Consider the following 18,652-nt stretch of genomic DNA (forward strand, 5'->3'; position numbering starts at 1 on the left):
CCCCCCCCCCCCCCCCCCCCCCCCCTTAGTAACCACAGATGTATACTGTGTAAAGCTTTAGGGCTCTTCAGTGTCTTTTAGCTTATTTATTTGGTTTCATTTACTGTGTGGTTTAAACTCCGATAATCCTGCTGTACCTACCGAAAGACAGGATGAATATTGGCCTTACATTAATCAGATGGACATAAACTCAACTCTAAATGAATGCTAATGTTGCTCTGTGGCTGCCGGATGTGTAAACCAGAGGTGGATGCATAGGGTACATCCCAGGTTGTTAAGTTGCATCCCCATTTCCTTCACTTGCTCGCCTTTCTCGCAACTTAGTCTGTCAACACTGAGGAAGCATGGGAGGGATCCGAGGAAGTCATCCAAGGAGATGAAATGAGGAGAAGTGTTTTTAGAGCGATGAGACATCCTTTCCTCTGAAGCGTCACGTGAATTTGTCGAGCTGTCAGGGTGGAGTTAGCAACGACTTTCAGCTGCACAGCTTGCCAGAAGGCTGCTCTCATCCATCCTCGTTCATAGTTCCTCAGAGATTGCTCATTGCTCCTCAGGGCAGCAATAAGAGCTTTCCGGTTCAACCAAGGAGCAGGGAGACATCAAAGAAGAGACTTGCAAAGCAGCCATACACTGTATCAGTAAAGCCAAAACATCTGGATTGCCCCCTGGTGGTTAGATACAGTATAGGTCGTAAATCCCACCCCCTCTATGTAAGCAGAAGGAACACAGACCCCAAAAAATAAAAAAAATAAAAGTACACGTCAAATAAATGTTTAGGTAGCATTTAAGTTTTCGTTGTGGAGATGTACCGGTGTAAACCGGTATTGCTCGCTAACATGTGAGCAAAATCTTCATAAATTATATCAGGGCGGTGAGTCTTCTGTCCCCCTGTGGCCAAAAAACCCTTCAGCAGCTTTAATCTCAATGTTCCTATATTTTGTCAAACTCCGGCTTTCACTACTGATCTGCTGCTATTCTGAAGTCCATAATATAGTGTCCAAACGTCTCCACTAGTCGGTGTATTTATGACTCTAGCGTCCAGCCCTGCCGCCAGTCTCCGTGGCGGCAGGATAATGGGACCGCTGACCTTGCTGGCTGACACGTCCCAATCAACTTAAATGAATGGAGGAGACACCAGACTAAACTACACTGAATGTCTGACTTGAATATAAATGAAGAACGCCGCTCATTCATCCATGCTTTCATCTTGGTTCACAAAGTAACCTGTCCCTCTGATTTGTGATCATGGTCTGTCTGTCTGTCTGTCTGTCTGTCTGTCTGTCTGTCTGTCTGTCTGTCTGTCTGTGTGTGTGTGTGTGTGTGTCTGTCTGTCTCTCTAGGAGTGTCTGGAGGTGCTCTGCAGCCACAGTGAACAGGACATCGAGCGGAGAGATAAGTGCAATCGCACTATTCATGACGTTGCAACTGATGACTGCAAAGATCTACTTGAAAACCTCCGTGAGTGGGGGGGTGTGTGTGTGTGTGTGTGTGTGTGTGTGTGTGTGTGTGTGTGTGTGCGCGCGCACATGGATGTTATACCTTAAAGTGGCGCTGCAAAGATCTATCAATTAATCAATTAGTTGTCATCCAATTGAAGTCAACTTCATTATCAAAATACAGTATAAAATGTTTAGTAATGTTAGCTGTGGTAATTTAGTTTGCTCTTTATACTTTATCTTCAACTTCATAATTCATTACTTAAAGAATGTTGACAAACAGAAAAGGAGTAGGTGACATATACTTGTATTGGGGTGGAAATCAATATGACAATCTCTTATTTTCTTACTCATTTAAACGTCTAAACAATGAATATTGTGAAGTACTGTAACACAGTGTGGCATTTCATTAGAATTTAACAAATGACACTAGTTAGTTATGTGAACAACTGTTTAACATGTCCCTGTTCAACGTTTACCAATAACTCACTGTACATACTGTGACATTATTTCCTCTATTCTCTGTCCCTCTGCTCTGCTCCAGACTTGTACCGGGTCCTGGTGCGTCTCCATTGTTCAGGTGGAGGCGGGGCGGGGTCCATGTGTCCTGTAGAGGCCCTGGAGGAGGAGGCGAAGGGCGTCACCAGCAGCCAGTCGGTGCTGGGCAGAGTGTCGGTCGACCGCTCCATGCGTTGGTCTCAGCTGGCCTCCACCCTCAGCAACACCTTCACCTCCTACCTCCAGACCGTGTGTGGGGGATCGCAGACGGCCAGGGAGGAGGTGCATCGCCCCCCGCTAGGCCTCAGTTCCGCCAGTATCTCCTCCATCCTTATAGGTCTGTCCTTATATCCCTGCCGTCTTTATTAAACTCCTTTCCTTTTCGTCATCATCCACTTCAGACCTGTCCTTCTCCCTCTTTTCATACTTTCATAATTTTTTATCACTTTGTCACTCATCACCCTTCCCTCTCATGCATCCTTCCTTCTTTACCTCATCCCTTATCTTTCTTTTCCTTCCTTCTTCTACCTTTCTTTATGTTTGCCCTCCCTTAAACAGTACTTATTCTCTTCCTGATAGTCCTTCCTGCCTGTCTCTCGCGCCACGCAGTTCAAAGTACATATTACACCGTAATACTACGGTAGCCTTGGCTCTTCAAAAATCTGATCTTTTTCTCTTTTCATTATCCTTTTTAATTTTTTCGGGCAAAGAAGAAGACTCCTGTTCCTGACATTTTTGGTTTTGAATATGTGTGATCCTCCATGTTTCTTTCTTCCAACTTGCCGGGGCCGGGAAGTGATGATACCCGTCAGCAGCATCAGCAGCCAGTTTATCATGTGACAGCTAAAACGTGAAAGTCGGAGCGGTACGTCCTGTTTGTCCCTTACTGGCTAACGTATTTCAAGATGGCGCATGAATATGGAGCGTCTACCCCAGTTCATGAAAATTTTGAGCCAATGGGAATACTTGGAATTTATAGGCGTGGTCAATATTCCTGAAAAAAGACAAGTTTGTGAACGGTTTTGATGCTGAACAACTAAACACGTTACACAGTGGACCTTTAAAGCAAAACTTTTGGGAAATATGAGTTTCTCAGACTATTTGTTTTTATTTAACATTATAGACTGATTTCTGTGAAGCTTCTGCAGTTTAATTTAAAGCTGTATGTTCGGCTGGAACAAGATGTCAGATGAGATGTGTTTGTTTGGCCGATGGTCGAAGCGTCACTCACACTGCTTTTATTTTCTTTTTGAATTGATGAATAATTAATGCGCTGGAACATGTGGAGAGTGCATGTGTTGCTTCTGTGTTTCTAGCGATCAAATGTCCTCAATGTACGGCTGATTCTGCTCTCTTACTAAAGGCAGGTTTAGGGTTGCGTGTGTGTGTGTGTGTGTGTGTGTGTGGGGTGGGTGGGATGGAGGTTGGGGGTGGGTGTATTTTGTGGCCGTGTAGGTCTGTCCGAGTCCCAGACTGATAAAAAAGGAAATCGATGTCCTTGGTCTCAAACAGCAAGGACTACAACTCTCTCTCTCTCACTGTCTGCTGTTGGTCTGTTGTTACACCTCTGTATTAAATGTTTACTGTCTCTCACACTGTGACCGTCTTTCTCCACACAACATGGGAATAGACTGATTTTGGTGGATGACGATGAAAGAAAGCACGAGCAGAGGAGGGATGCATAATGCATGAGATGGGTGGAGAGAGAGGAGGAACATGCCAATTTAGGAGAAAATGTCTCTTCTGTGTCAACGTGGATCAAACTGCAGACATCCAGACACTCTTTGGTATCTGCCTTTGTGTCTGCATAAGTGTCTCATTTGCTTCAACATGTCTGCATATATTTCCGTGTGTGTGTGTGTGTGTGTGTGTGTGTGTGTGTGTGTGTGTGCAACCCACAAACGTGGTTAGTTATTATTCATTTACCATTTATTGGGTCAAAATGTGCAATTAATCATTATTTTGTTTTCAGGTCATATCGTGCAGCCCTCTGTTCATTCGTTCTGCAATTATATCAAGTTTTTATTTTTTCATTTATTTTTTTCACAACAATAGTTCACAATATTAAAATGTGTCTGCAGTATTTGAAAAGGCAGACCGCTGACGTCAAATATCTGGTCAAAGAACGCTTGTTAAAAGATTTTTAACTTAATGTGCCATTGGCCAATCCAGCAAAAATGCCCAAACTTCCCGTAAAGATGCAATGATTAGTCGATAAATCATGTGTCAATCGGCTAACTATTCTGATCGATAAACTGTTTGACATTTAATGGTTTGTGCCCAAAAAACCCTCCGCGTCAGTGGTCTGTAAACATGTTGGCGTCAGAAAAGATGTCTTAGAACATGATTAGTTATCCTTCATTTATCGTTATCGAGCTCAAATTTGCACTTAATCGTAATTTTAGATTTTATTGTGTGCCGTATTTCCAGATGCATAATTGGGAGACTTTGTTGCTTTTCTCTGTCCTGCATTATAGTAAAATGATTTGCTTTGTTGGTCAGACAGAACAAGACATTTGATGAGTCAATGTGGATATAGATTAAAGAGAAAGTAATCAGCAGATTAATTTATAATTGAAAATAATTGTTAATTGCAGCCCTAATTTATACATAGCCTGTTCCAATGGGAATACAACCAGCAACCTCTGGCAGCATTGGTGCCAAACAGTGCTGCAATGGCAGCCTGTCGGGACGTCCCTCTTAATGCATTTGCTGCTTATGTGTTGCGTTTGCTCGGCAGGTACTTGTTACAGTACAGCAGGACTAGTTCCTTGGAAAAAAGAAAGTTCTATGTGAAGTTTAGAGTCCATTTTTCAAGTTGGAGGTTTAATTGGTAAGAATAACCTCAAACTTGTTTAACAGTTTCTCTTGGGGAGGAAATGACTGTGCAGCAGTAGGTTGGGATGTTTTCAGTACAAATGGAGACTTCTGCGAAAGCTATCCTGTATGTCACCTCAGGGGAATTAAACCCTCGCTGCTGGAAGTTGTATGAGTTTACAGTGGAGTGGGGAGAGCCCCCCCCCCCATAAGCTGCTGTTTGGAGTCATCTTTCACTGAGCCTCTGGCTGAATCATTAACCCCTCTGTGGATTTATTTCTTCAATGTTGCTGTCCACAGAATAATGTTGGAAAAGCATAAAGTTCTACAGTATCTGGTGACATATTCATTGTAAAGTTCTACATTATGTGGTGACCTATTCATTTCAATATATTAACTTTTACATTTGTACTTTTTTTTTATTTTTTATGTATGAGTCAAACAAATACAGGACTTTTACCGGGGAGTTTGAGTTACAATGTAATACTGTACATACATACATTCTGCATCATATGCAGTGATGTAACTGAACAAAAGTCCAGTTTAATCCAAACCACAATCTTTTTCTAAATTTAACTAAGTAGTTTTGGTGCCAACAAAGAACTAAGCTGTAACCCCTTTACAACTTTAACATGTTTCAAGCTACGACAGTTACATTCTGTGGTTATTAAGGCTCCTGTGGATTGTATTTCCATTGCTAGGGGCGCTAATTTATGAAACGCTACTATAGGTCGTAGAATGTAGAAATTAAAAACCTATATTGTTATCTTGTTGGGTGGAAACAATCTCTGAAAACATGAATATGTGACAGGTGTGTCACAGGGACACATACTTTGATTACAAATGGAATAAGAACTCTATAGATAGATAAATAGATAGATCTATAGATATCTATATATAGAGATCTATATATAGAAATCTAGAGAGAGAGACAGAGATATCTATCCCAAAAGACGCGCTCCACTCTGCAGAAGAGAGAAATTTAAAGTGCTAAAACTCCTCGTCATCATGCATCATGTTACCTTTCCTAATGTTGTGTGTTTACTGTAATTACATCCTTTAAAAAATTAAATAAAAAAAAAAAACTGTCCCTCTTCCAGTCCTGCTTTATATATGAGTGAATAAGAATATTCTGTGTATTAATGTTCCCTCCCACAAAAAAGTACATTCTGTGCTTTAGGAATAAAGCGGGCATGGCAGCAAAATGTCTTTATGCCGCCTTATATAGGACATGCAAATAAATTACACTTTGCGGTGCATATAATTTATGCAGTTGCTATATATATATGACACATACTATATTTTGTGATTTTGTTAGCCAACAGTATTCTTCATAGTAATTGTTATTGTGTTTGCACTCATTTACACTTTGTACAACAAGTGTGTGCACAGTAGTGTGATTTTGTCTAACTATCCTAATGCAGCTCTGCTTGATCTTCTGTTCCAGGCGATACTGAGTGGTTGCCTGATCAGGAGCTGCCTCTATCCCCCTGGGACCTGGTCAGAAAGCCTCTCAGCCAGTGCATCACCATCCGCCTCAAAGGTACAAACCTGGCAACCAGAGTCTGTGTTCGTTCAGCAGCTCTGAGCCAAAACCAGAATCAGAGCTACCATTACTGATAACAAGTGGCATTTGGTGGATGAAAGGACCTTACAAATCCGTTTGGATGCATTTGCAGTGTGGGCAGCGATGTGCCGGGATCTGCCCGCTGACTCACTGAATGAAGGAACATTTAAGCCAGAACATTTTACAGGAAGAAGCATTTTTGACTTAATTAATTATCCGCCTAAATTAGAAATAACAAATGATGTACTTAATTAAATGGATGATTTTGATTGTCTGACGCTAACAGAGACATAGAGCAGGTCTGTCAGGTTCCACATTTCTTAAGCTACAGTCCACACAAAGACATACTTGATTTTGATCTTTAAGAACGTTTACAAAATAGATCAATGGTCCAGATGAAGCACATGCAAAACACACCATTTTAGTTTAATTTTAATTTTAATTTTCTTTTACATAACATAGAAGATGATGAAGCCTCCAGCAGCTGGCATGACCTGTGTTCTTCTTGCCTAATGTGGATGAACAGAACCATGATGGTTTACTGTAATGAGAGAATTCTGACCCTGGTTGGTTAAAACGAACCCTATTTGGAAAAACTGAATAATCTGCAATTCTACGTACATAGAAATAATTAATATAGGGGTCCATACAATTTTACGAACTTAAACAGATATTTTGTTTCCAGTTTCGGACTAGCGACGTCTTGCACGTGGAGACATCTTGGCTTGATAATTAGACTGTACTGAGGATGGGAAAAGTTCAGGCCTCAATTGGAAATAATTGTCTGTCAGTCAACAAGGAAACGGATTAACGTTGTCCACGATGATCAAAGATATGTCAGTTTAAGAGTCATTTCAAAAAACTGCACAGATGCTGTTTTTAATAGATGCTGCTAGCTGTGTGTATGGATAACTTCAAAGCTGTGGTTGGACAACTCGTTCTCCACCCAAGGGAAACTGTAATACCCCGAAAAAAATACCCCAAAAATATATATTGCAACCACGGGCCCTTTCAGCTTTTACACCTGATAATGTGACCCTAATGGGATCCGCAGATCATAATCATTTTTTTGTTTGTGTGCAGTTTTCAGTGGTGAGCCAGATTGAAAATCTGCAGAGTTTAGTGGACTGGTTTTCTGCTTGGTGATGGATGTGTATTAACATTCTGGGTTTTATTTAAATCTGGTCAGAATTCTCGCTGATGATGATACACTACAGTTAATCTTTAAGAATGATCACAGACAGTATTAATCTGTAATAGGACATATGATACGAGGTTGTTCAGTAATACTGGTTCTGTATTGTTGAAGAAATCTGAAGGAAATCTGTCCTCTGGCCCGCCTATATCAGATACACCCATGTGAATACAAGTGCATAGTTAATGAGCCGCACTACTCTGGATTTCCAAGGTAGAAGAAAGCCATAAAAGACCTAACTATCAAAGACATAACTGGAACCCAACCAGGTCTGAACATACTGTAGAGACGTCAGTGTTAATGATGATAGACGAGTCCCAGCAGCTGCCCTGAGCATCAGACCGCCTCGCTCTACAGACAGTAGAATAACGTTTCTTTCGGTCCTCTGTTGCCGATGCTGCTTCTGTAGCTGCCTCCGTGCCTTAAAATTGCTTTACGCAGTGGATCTCTGGTCTCAGTGAGTCAGGAAACAAAAGACTAAACAATTGTCTGGCGCCATGAAATCAGAGTGAGCCGGAGCCTAAACTCTCCTCCTCTCTCCACCGCTTCTCCTCACTCGCTCATCGATCCATTTTCTCTTTTTCTGCCTCTGTCTGCGTCTTTGTCCTTCTCCGCCTTCGTCTCTGTCATTTTTATTTCCTTTTCCGTCTTTTTGAACGTTCCTTCAGAAGACGTCTCATTAAGTGAAGCGGGGGGGTGGGGGGGGTGACCTGTCTGTCTGTCTGTCTGTCTGTCTGTCTGCTCACCCCTGACTAGCGCTTCGGTCTTCACCCTCTCCTTGTTCGTCTGTCTCACATTCACCCCACTTACGGGCTTCAGTGGAAAGAAATCTATTACTTAATGCTGTAACAGCTGTAACATAGTCATCAAATATTTATTGGAATTTGATTAAGAGACAGTGTGCATAAAGAAAATGGTAGATTACTGTTGCGCCCACACATTATTATTCTCTTTCTGGGTAATTTGAGAAAACTGTTAAATAATAAAATGATTGCTTAACTAAGGAGCCAACGCGTGTCGATGGATGTAAATAAAACGGTGTACATGCAAGTTGACGTGCATCAAACCTGCCATGACGCATTCCGAGGCGCTATAGACATCCTGTCTTACTTGAAAAGCAATGGATGTTTTGACGCATTAAGACATTGCCAGTGTTGCTATTTATACTGTGTAAAAATCCTATTTAGCGTTCGCGTGTTAGGAGTGTCAGGAATCATTTAGAAACTACATCTGTAAAGAAGGACTAGGACATTAAAGGACAAACTGGAGTAAGACAGACACATCTGGTATCGGGGAAATCATTCTTGATTCTTGCAACACTAATTTGCATTAGAAGCAAACCAACACATCATATTGTCACATTTAATTACACGGAAGATTTGAAATGAGATTAATCAGCATCTAAACTGATGTTTACCAGCGTATAGAGCCTAATCATAACAGCTTTCAAATGTAATTGTTTGAATGATTCTGTGACGATTGGAAAATCATGTTTAATGAGAATCTTTACAGGAAGGATGAGTTAGTGTTTTTGATTTCCTCAGGAAACAAAAGAAAGCCTCTCACAGCTATAATTCACCCTACTCACTGATTAGCCGAGCGAGCGAGCGAGCGAGTGAGCGAGCGAGTGAGTGAGCGAGTGAGTGAGCGAGCGAGCGAGCGGGCGGGCGGGCGGGCGGTCATCGCTGACACTAGTCCTTCCATCTTCAGAACAAACAGCTGTTGAATGGTGTGGTGTTTAAAGTTCCAGTACAGTCTAACCACGAGGGCACCTTGAGGTTTGGGTCTGATGCTGCTGTTGGTTTCTGACACTGAGCATGTAAACCAGAGCGGATTTGAGGATTGTGTGTGTGTTTGACAGGTCTGTCTGAGTCGTGTCTGGATGAGTTGGCTCTGGAATACCTCTTCCCTCTGCCTCTGCTGCAAAATTACGTCCGCCTGGTATGCAAACACAGACACACACAATCATGCAAACACAGAAACACACACTCATGCAAACACACATGCACGCAAACACACACAAAGGACTGCGGGGGATTAGGCATTAGATGAGTAAAATGTCGACAAATAGGGGGGAAGATGGAAGACTGCAGGAAGAGAATGGTGAAGAAAGAGACTGCGAGATGAAGTGATGGACAGATGAAAGAGAGGAATAAAGTGGCACAGCACCCCCTGCTGGCTATGTTGAGGTGAAGCTGTGAAGGGATTCAAGATGACCAGTTTACATTTCCTGAGATCAACAAAACACACAACAGGACATGCAGATAAGAGAAACCTTCCACTAAGAAGCCGAAGCATCTCAGGGCTCAGATTGGATCCAGCAGCATCTGGAACCGCTTTAAATCCCACTTTTCACGACTGATTTATATTTCTTTTGACAGTAAGCTGATGCTTTTTATCCACAGCGACTCGAGTCTGACAGTGAAGTGTGTTCCACAGCTCAGGTCGTTGCTGTAGCATGCACCTGAGTTCAGGAAGTTAACACCACTGTTGTAGTATTAATCACTCCATGTATCATTTTTCACTCAAGTACTTTTATTTACAAGAATATATTAGGGAGGAAGGTTAGCAACAATTTGTCTTTGTGAAGTTGTAACCAACATATTTCTATTCTTACTATTGATTTCTATAAATCAACGTATGGATAAGAGCGAGTTGGTAAACCTGTAACAGATACTATTCCCTGTAGCAGAGCTAAATAAGGCTCATTTTCTACTCAGTTCATTCTCTCTTTACTACAACGGCTCATTTCTTTATTTATCCGTTCATGATCACGTATTATATTTAATTTCAGGTATTTGGTTTAGGCTCTTAACTCTTATGTAAAGAGTGCAGCAGCAGGAAAACCACAAATCCTCAGCATCACACATATCATCACATTATACTTACTAATAACACTTTTGTTTGCCAGTTCATTGATAATCTAATTCATCCCTCTGTTTTCCTTTCTCTCGGTGTTCCAGGTGGAACAGTATGGAAACCTCGTCTTCCAAGGGCTCGAGGGCAGCTGTCAGGAGTACATCGCCAGTCTGGTCGCTCGCTGCATCAAGGTGCGTCCGCCAGCTCACAAACACGATCCAGAAAGCTCCGGTCGGCCATGACGGGCTCAGTGGAATCATTCATCCCAAGGAGATACTTAAATACATCTGTAGCTACCATAAACAGTTCTGTTTTGAACCTGTGAGGAAACATACAGGCTAAGAGGGATGACACTCCTTCTAAAGCTCAAATATAAGAATACAAATGTTTCATTTCACTTTTTTTTTTTTTTTTAACTTGACAGGGACGACACAAATGGTATACACGTTGTCACATTTAAATAAAATGACACTGGGGCAATGTATATAGGACTTTCAGCTGTAGCAAATGAAATGTAAAGACCCTGTTCCTGGTTAGGTTTTTAAGAACTAAAACTAGGGATGTACCGAATCCAGATTTTTGGGGGTTTCGGCCAAATACCGAGTCCACTGGTTAAGATTCTGCCGAATCCTCCTCCCATCCTCAGTCCTTTAACACAGTAAACACACCAATGAAGGAAACAACGTCCTGTGCTGTGGCTGTCCTGCCTTTGCCGTACCTGAAGTTGCTGCATGGTGTCTGCTCCATACATATGTTCTGGAAGTTCCCAACATATTTTAAATGTACTGTTGAGGGTCCTCGCCACCACGAGACAAATCGGCATTGCAACGTGTAGCTCGACTTTAATCGCCTTCTTTTGACTGAAAGTACTGCTGAACATCACTCTTTCTGCTTGAGTTCCATTTTCACTTCCTCACAGCCAGCTGCACTGACCGGTCCACCTTCGTAAACACCTTCCTGCGATCGACGGCGGTGTCGCTACGTCCACCAGCGCAGAGCAGTGCAAGCGTAGGGTTCGTGATGTTTGGCTGAATCTGAAGCCAAGTCCTAGATTTGGTGCCTCCCTGAATAAAATACATAGAAACGTATGTTGCATCATAGTAGTAATATAGAAATAGTTTGGGAAAGAGTCACGTAACAGCTGTTGAGGGCTTCTAATTTCAAAATCCGAAGGCCATAGAGTAGTATGAGAGTATGAGTGAGTGGTGCGATCGTCCAATCAGGTGAAGGGATGTCTGTACAATCCCACCCACTGTTCCTTCACTGCCCCACAGCACCAGACCAAGATGGAAAAAAACTAATTTCAATTCTTTCACACCGGAGGTTTCTAAGGTTACTTTTTTTTTGTAAGTCCCCCACACTTATTTCATTATTATCATTTTTAAAGTGAATTTAAATGTGGCTCTGTTGCACCATGTGATGCAATGATATAGAAACTGGATGCAAACGGCAAAGCCACCACAATGTCTCCCCACAACATGGTGAAACACCGCAGGTTAGCAGAATGGATACATCTATAGTGATGATACTTTCATTTCATAACCTTCTGTGCTGTAAATATCAGAGCACATTCAGTGGTGTTTTCACGCTGTTAGAATCACTGGTCCTATTCAGTCTCAAGGGTTTCCATGGCGAAGGCAACAAATGGTTTCCAGTAGTGGCGCAGGCATCTGATGTGTGTGATCTGAGCAGATAAAGAACGCGTGGTCGCATGAACAAACTGAGCTTACAACGATTAGATGTTGGAATGTACGCAGTGGTTTTATTGACACAGACCTCCCTGAAAAGAGCTGGTTGGCCTTCTTTTAAACTGATAGTTAAAGCTGCAAAGATTAAACAATTCAGTATCAAATATTAAATAAATCGCCATTTTGATAATCAGTTTGAGAATTACTTTATGAAAAAAAACGTCACATGATCTTGGGTTTTGGCAAACACTGATTGAAATTTCTACCGTTTTTGTGATATTTTATAGACCAAACAACTAATCGATTAGGCAGTAAATTAATATAAATCAACATATTAATTGACAATGAAAATAATCTTAAATTGCAGCCCTACTGATAATTGACATTGACGTTTAATTAATTAGTATGAATTCAGTCCGAGAATAATAGATAGATAGATAGATATTTATTGATCTCAAAATATGGGAAATTACAGTGTTACAGCAGCACATAGGAAAAAATATACATACATACAATGTACATGAAATTATAATAATAACAATAAACTATGAGAATAAGAACAAATATTTAAATATATACAAGGTGGGAAAACAAAATGTGCAACTGCTTAAGTAATATGCTAAATGTATGCTAAAATGTAAATGAACCAATTGTGTCCTTATTGCAATATTAACTAACTAACTGCTCCTGTACACACACACACACACACACACACACACACACACACACACTAAAGATTTCTCTTCTCATCTGTATTTATGTCATCTGTTTTGCCACAGTTTAGTACTATATACTGTACCTCCACCTTTTTGTATCCATATAATGGTGTACATGTGTATAAACTGATAAACTACACATTTAAAAGAACTAAAGGAGGGAGGAGGAGAAATGGCTTCAGGATGTAGACTGCACTCTTCGATGTGCGTGGAAAAGCCCTCTCTGCTCATTCAAATTCTGATCTTGCTGCAATTCTCCCAGCGCAGACTAGTAGAAGAAGATTTCTCTGTGTTTCCATGACAACGTGCTCCCTCTCCCTCTTTCTCCACCAGTCCAAGCAGGAGATGGGGGGGCTCGGCTGTGACGTGGTGAGGGTGGAGGTGGACGAGAGCCTGACCAAAGAGCAGCTGCTGGACACTTTCATCACCTGTGGTAGGGACACACACACACACAGATACACACACACACACACACACACACACACACACACACACACACACACACACACACACACACACACAAATACACACACACACACACACACAAATACACACACACACACACACAGATACACACACACACACACACAGATACACACACACACACACAGATACACACACACACACACACACACAGATACACGCACACACACACAAATACACGCACATGCACACACACACACACACACACACACATACAAACACACACACACAAATACACAAAAACACACACATACAAACACACTTACACAATGTATGGACATGCACAGCAGGTTTCACACAGCAGCGACAAGGTGACAACACGCACACACACAAATACAGAAACACACACACACACACACACACATACAAACATACACACACACACATACACATACAAACACACACACTTACAAACACACACACACAAATACATACATACACACACACACAAATACACACACACACAAATACATACACACACACACACACACATACATACATACATACATACACACACACAAACACACACACACAAATACAGAAACACACACACACATACAAACACACACACACATACAAACAAACACAGACAAACACACACACACACATACAAACACACATACACACTGATGGACATGCACAGCAGGTTTCACACAGCAGCAGCAACAAGGTGACAACACGCACACACACACACACACACACACACATACAAATACACACAAATTCACACAGCAGCAGTGATATTTTCCCCAAAACGCTCCCAAAAAAATTGAACAAATGTTATAATGGATAAATTCAATTATTTTTCGATCAATCATTTAAGCAAAAATGCCATACTGTTCTTCTTAGTTTATGATAATAAATGGAATACCTTCGGTTTGTTGGACTAAACGACACCTGTGAAAAGATCACCTTGGAAATTGCCACCGATATTTTCATTTTTTTTAGATGTAAAAATGTATCGATTATCTGGTGAAAGAATCATCATCAGATAAGTTGATAATAAACATAATCATTAGTGGGAGCCATATGCTAATTTAATTGAGACATAACTGCTTTAACATTTTTGTGATTTTTTTTTATTTTTATGAATTCTTTGACATTCTATATACTATAACTTGTTGTGACTTTTTTATGAAAACATAATACTTTTTATAGCGTACTATACTGTGACTTTTTTAAATTAATTTTTCAACATACCTTACTGTGACTTTTTTTACTTAGTAAACTGTGACTGACTTTTTTCGACATACTATACTATGACGTTTTATACCGTTTTATGAAATACTTTACATAGTATATTCTTTATTCTAATGAGTTTTTATGACCTTTTATGACATACTTTACATAGTATATTATACTTTTTAATGAATTTTTCAACATATTATACTATGACTTTTTTCAAACAACTATAGTATGACAAATTCTGAAATATTTTGATAAACTATGACTTTTTATGACATTTTTCTTCTTACTATACTGACTTTCTCCTCCCCATTTTCCATCCCACCCCCCAATCAAATCTATACTATGCTGACTTTTTTTAAAGAATTCTTTGACAAACTATACCATGACTTTTCATGACTTTATTTGGACATAATATCGTATTACCAATTCTGACCTTTTTCTACTTTCAACTTTCTGGGACTTATTTTTTTATATATTTTTTTGACATTATGCTGTGACTTTTGTCCACAACATATAATATTACTTATTCGGTTTTTTGCAGCACCGATTGTATTCAGTTTTCTCTCTACTGAGAGCACTCCTCATCTCCAAACAGAGCTCAGTGTTCTCCTTTAATGATCCTCTGAGCCCCCGTCCTGCTGGTGGGAATGTCCCGTAGGGTGAGAGTTGATCGGGTGTTGCTTTCAGCTGAGCCCACCACACTGCAGGGCCATGTATTCCGTCACATCCCGAAGGGCTGTGACATATTGCATAAGACACTTGGAGATTTGTTTTTGTGTTTATTTGAAAGAAATCTGTAGAAAACTGCACTTTAGAGCTTTAAAGTGCCTTTACATTCAAATCCATGTTCAATTTGTTCAATAAAAGAATGTTGGGAAGGATTTCATTTAGTTTTAAAGTCAACAAGCAATCTGTTGAATTTTAGCAGAATACTGAAAGGGGCAGTAAAGCAGAACTGAGTCCACTTTAACATGTGTTTATTTATCTATGTATTTATCTATATTTAGTTATACATCTTGTATTAATATTAAATCAAAGTTTAAATTGTTAGAATTGGACATTTGGAAAAGTGTCCCTCAACCATCACTTTCCTGTTAAAAACAACGTGCAGTATGTTCACTTTGCCAGCCGCCTCATCAACTTTCCCAACACGCCTGAAACGGTTTAATTTGTTTTATTATTCAACATCCCGCTGTCGGCCCGTGTCTCTTCCTGCCTCAGGCTTCCTGGTGCCGGCGGTGGGGTCAGGGGTCAGCGTGCCAGCCGGTAACACGGGCCACTGTGTACTGGTGCTGCTGGAGGGACTGGAGAAGGCCTCATCCCTAACAGGCCTGCTGGGAGACCTCTGCCACGGTCTGGACAACAGGCGCTCTGCTTCCCCGCTGGTCCTGAACACCGGTACGACTCGCTGCAGCTGGGACATAACCATAATCGAACGTATATTAAACTCTCAATGTTTGAGAATAGGTCTTCAGCAGAATACTTGAAAGAAATCAATCGACTTTCTGTCCTCCCGTCCCTCCTCTTTATTCTTCCCTCAGGTCTCCACCACTTCTGCGAAGGCAGCTTCCTGATAGCGACGCTGTCAAAGTCCCGGCTGCAGGGTGCAGAGCTCCGCCTGCAGCAGCATTTCCGCTGGGTAACGCTGCGCTGGGATCAGGAGCCGCTGCATGGCCTGCTGGGAAGACACCTCCGCAGGAAGCTGCTTCATAAGGTCAGTGTGAGGTTAGTTGCAGCTGCCTAAGACGGACACATTGTGATCACTGTTAGCAAGCAGTAATGCTAAATCACATCTGGACTTGCTTCAGTGGTTAATATCTATAATCGGTAAATATGGCTTTCCTTTGACTGTTTGATATTTCCTGGATATTTACATTTTTCTTGTGGATCAAGTCCTTTCCACTGTCTCTGTGATAAAGATAAATGCAAAGTTATTATAAATGGGTAAAAAGAATCAAAGAGTAGATGGTTGGTAAAGCCTTTTATTGAGTGCTGTGACTTTGAAATAAAATATGTGTACAGAGAATACATAATTTTAAATTGGTTCAACTGGACTGAAAGTAATCTTTTTGTACCATTGCTTAGTTTTATTCAGTTGTGTAGACAAAAGCAAACCAGATCGAATCTCTTCCTCCACCACTCCAGATGGGGACGGGGGTTTGGTCGCCCGATGGCGTCATGGAGCGGTCGGTGTTGTGGGTGAGCCAGGTTTGGCAGCAGCTCAACGCCTGTCTGTCCCGTCTGGGGACCCACGAAGCGCTGCTGGGCCCGCAGCTCTTCCTGTCCTGCCCTGTGGTCCCAAACAACACACAGGCAGTCGTCAGGTGTGTGTGTGTGTTCACTTTTTGAGATAAAATTCAGAAATTTTGCACACCAAGTCTCCAACAATCTTCGAATGTTGTGATTGTTTTTCTTCCCATGAACATCAAAGATGTAGTTTAGAAGAAATAGCAGTATTTATTTACACTACTGTATGCCTGAAAACGTGTTAACACGCTGTGGGCTACATTTCTGATAACTCAAAAATTTGTGGAGGATGGTCTGAAGATGAAATTTGGTGTCAATTGAAACGAACGTGGGAGGAGACAGGTTTAAGACGTTTTGCCGTTTTTGCAATAAGAGTCATGTACTTCAAAATTGCTTAAAAATAGCAGAGTTTCTGCTCTGTTAGGGATACAGTTTGGCAAAAGTTGTGACATTGTAGCATGTATGGCTGATTTGCCACCATCGGGACAATTAGCACACAACTCTCACTGATTAAGTTAAGCACAGGACTGGACTGATGTGCAAAGTTTAAGTTTTTGTGCATGGGAACATGGATTTCTTATGAAGAAGAAAACAGGCAAACACAAAAGGGTCCATGCAGCTTTGCTGCTCCGCCCCTCAGGAGTAAATTTCATAGTAAAAAAATAAAAATAGTTTTATAACCTGTGTGTGTGTGTGTGTGTGTGTGTGTGTGTGTGTGTGTGTGTGTGTGTTCCCTTCAGGTGGCTGGCTCGCCTCTGGAACGCCGTGGTTGTCCCCCGCGTGGAAGATGCCATTATCTCACGGGTAACTGCCAAGCGCTCCACTACCTCCTCCTCCTCTTCCTCATCGCCGTCGTCGCAGCGACTGTCTCCTAGCAACTGTGGGCTGAGTGCCGGGCAGCAGGCGGTGGTGAAAGCCGCCCTCAGCATCCTGGTCAACAAGGCAGTACTCCAGGGCTGCCCTCTGCCTCGTCACGGTGTGTGTGTGTGTGTGTGTGTGTGTGTGTGTGTGTGTGTGTGTGTGTGTGTGTGTGTGTGTGTGTGTGTGTGTGTGTGTGTGTGTGTGTGTGTGTGTGTGTGTGTGGTCATCTTGTCAATGACTATTCCCAGAGTACTCTTCTTTTCTTTTTCTTTTTTTTCCTTGCGATGCCTTTTAGTTCCAAAAGAAGTTTAAATTTAAATCTGTGTCACATTTGATGAAAAGGCTTAATTTACATGTTCATCCCGCTGTAGGGACCCAAGGTTGTAAAATAGTAAAAGTATGACATTAAATGATGATGATGTTTTATTTTGTACCTGCAGAGATTGACAGGTATCTGCTGGAGTTTCGGGGCGGGTCCTTCCCTTTGTCAGCCATTGGCTCCTATAAAGGAAGTGGCGGTGGAGGAGGGAGGAAGGGACGGGACAGCAGCAAGTTGAGACGATCCAACACCAGCCCTCGGAAGAAAGGAAGCCCCGCCTTGAGCTGGAGCTCTGGCGGTTCCTTTAGAGAGGGTAAGATGGCTGCTCTGCCAGCAGTGATACAAGCTGTGTCCCCATTCAGGGACCATGAAGCTACCCTTTAGAAGTAAACAACATGGTCGGCCACTCCCAGTCCATTTGTAAATTCAAAATAGTTTGAACCACCAGGAAGATTCCCTCACGTTTAGTGTAAAGCGTGTATAAGTCTCTTTGCAAGTTTAATGTTAACTATTTTTTCCAACCTGGGCCCCATTTCCGCATGCATTTGTGTCTAATAGACTGATGTGGCTAAAAATGTTTGAATTAAAAGTTACATGGATATATGTTCTATTTACCTGGTGCATTGTTTGCCAGTTGTTCTTCATTAAGCATTTAGTATGTGAACTTTGTTATCATGGAACTTATACAAACCACTTATTTTTGCCACGTCTTACTTCATGAGGGTAACTACCGTTTTCTTGGACCCCAGTTCCACATGCATTGTTGTCTAATAGACTG

General features: G+C 41.5%; 1 protein-coding gene and 1 long non-coding RNA gene across 3 annotated transcripts in view; one reads left to right on the top strand and one right to left on the bottom strand.

Moving 5' to 3' along the window:
* Nucleotides 1–18,652, top strand: part of cttnbp2 (cortactin binding protein 2) — an 88,637-nt gene that overhangs the window by 64,178 nt on the left and 5,807 nt on the right. For both annotated transcript variants that reach the window (XM_034878878.1, XM_034878879.1), the window contains exons 9-19: nt 1,341–1,458; nt 1,981–2,271; nt 6,199–6,294; nt 9,375–9,454; nt 10,477–10,563; nt 13,110–13,209; nt 15,669–15,845; nt 15,989–16,161; nt 16,593–16,771; nt 17,435–17,670; nt 17,996–18,187. In XM_034878878.1, coding sequence (XP_034734769.1) covers nt 1,341–1,458; nt 1,981–2,271; nt 6,199–6,294; nt 9,375–9,454; nt 10,477–10,563; nt 13,110–13,209; nt 15,669–15,845; nt 15,989–16,161; nt 16,593–16,771; nt 17,435–17,670; nt 17,996–18,187 — 1,729 coding nt within the window. The remainder of the gene's footprint in view (nt 1–1,340; nt 1,459–1,980; nt 2,272–6,198; nt 6,295–9,374; nt 9,455–10,476; nt 10,564–13,109; nt 13,210–15,668; nt 15,846–15,988; nt 16,162–16,592; nt 16,772–17,434; nt 17,671–17,995; nt 18,188–18,652) is intronic.
* Nucleotides 10,129–11,072, bottom strand: LOC117948920. The gene is made up of 3 exons (XR_004657590.1): nt 10,928–11,072; nt 10,677–10,680; nt 10,129–10,139 (listed from the first exon to the last, which is right to left on the bottom strand). It is a non-coding gene; the product is annotated as an uncharacterized LOC117948920 (long non-coding RNA).

The sequence above is a fragment of the Etheostoma cragini genome, chromosome 8 (assembly GCF_013103735.1).
Source record: "Etheostoma cragini isolate CJK2018 chromosome 8, CSU_Ecrag_1.0, whole genome shotgun sequence".
NCBI classification, from domain to species: Eukaryota; Metazoa; Chordata; class Actinopteri; order Perciformes; family Percidae; genus Etheostoma; species Etheostoma cragini.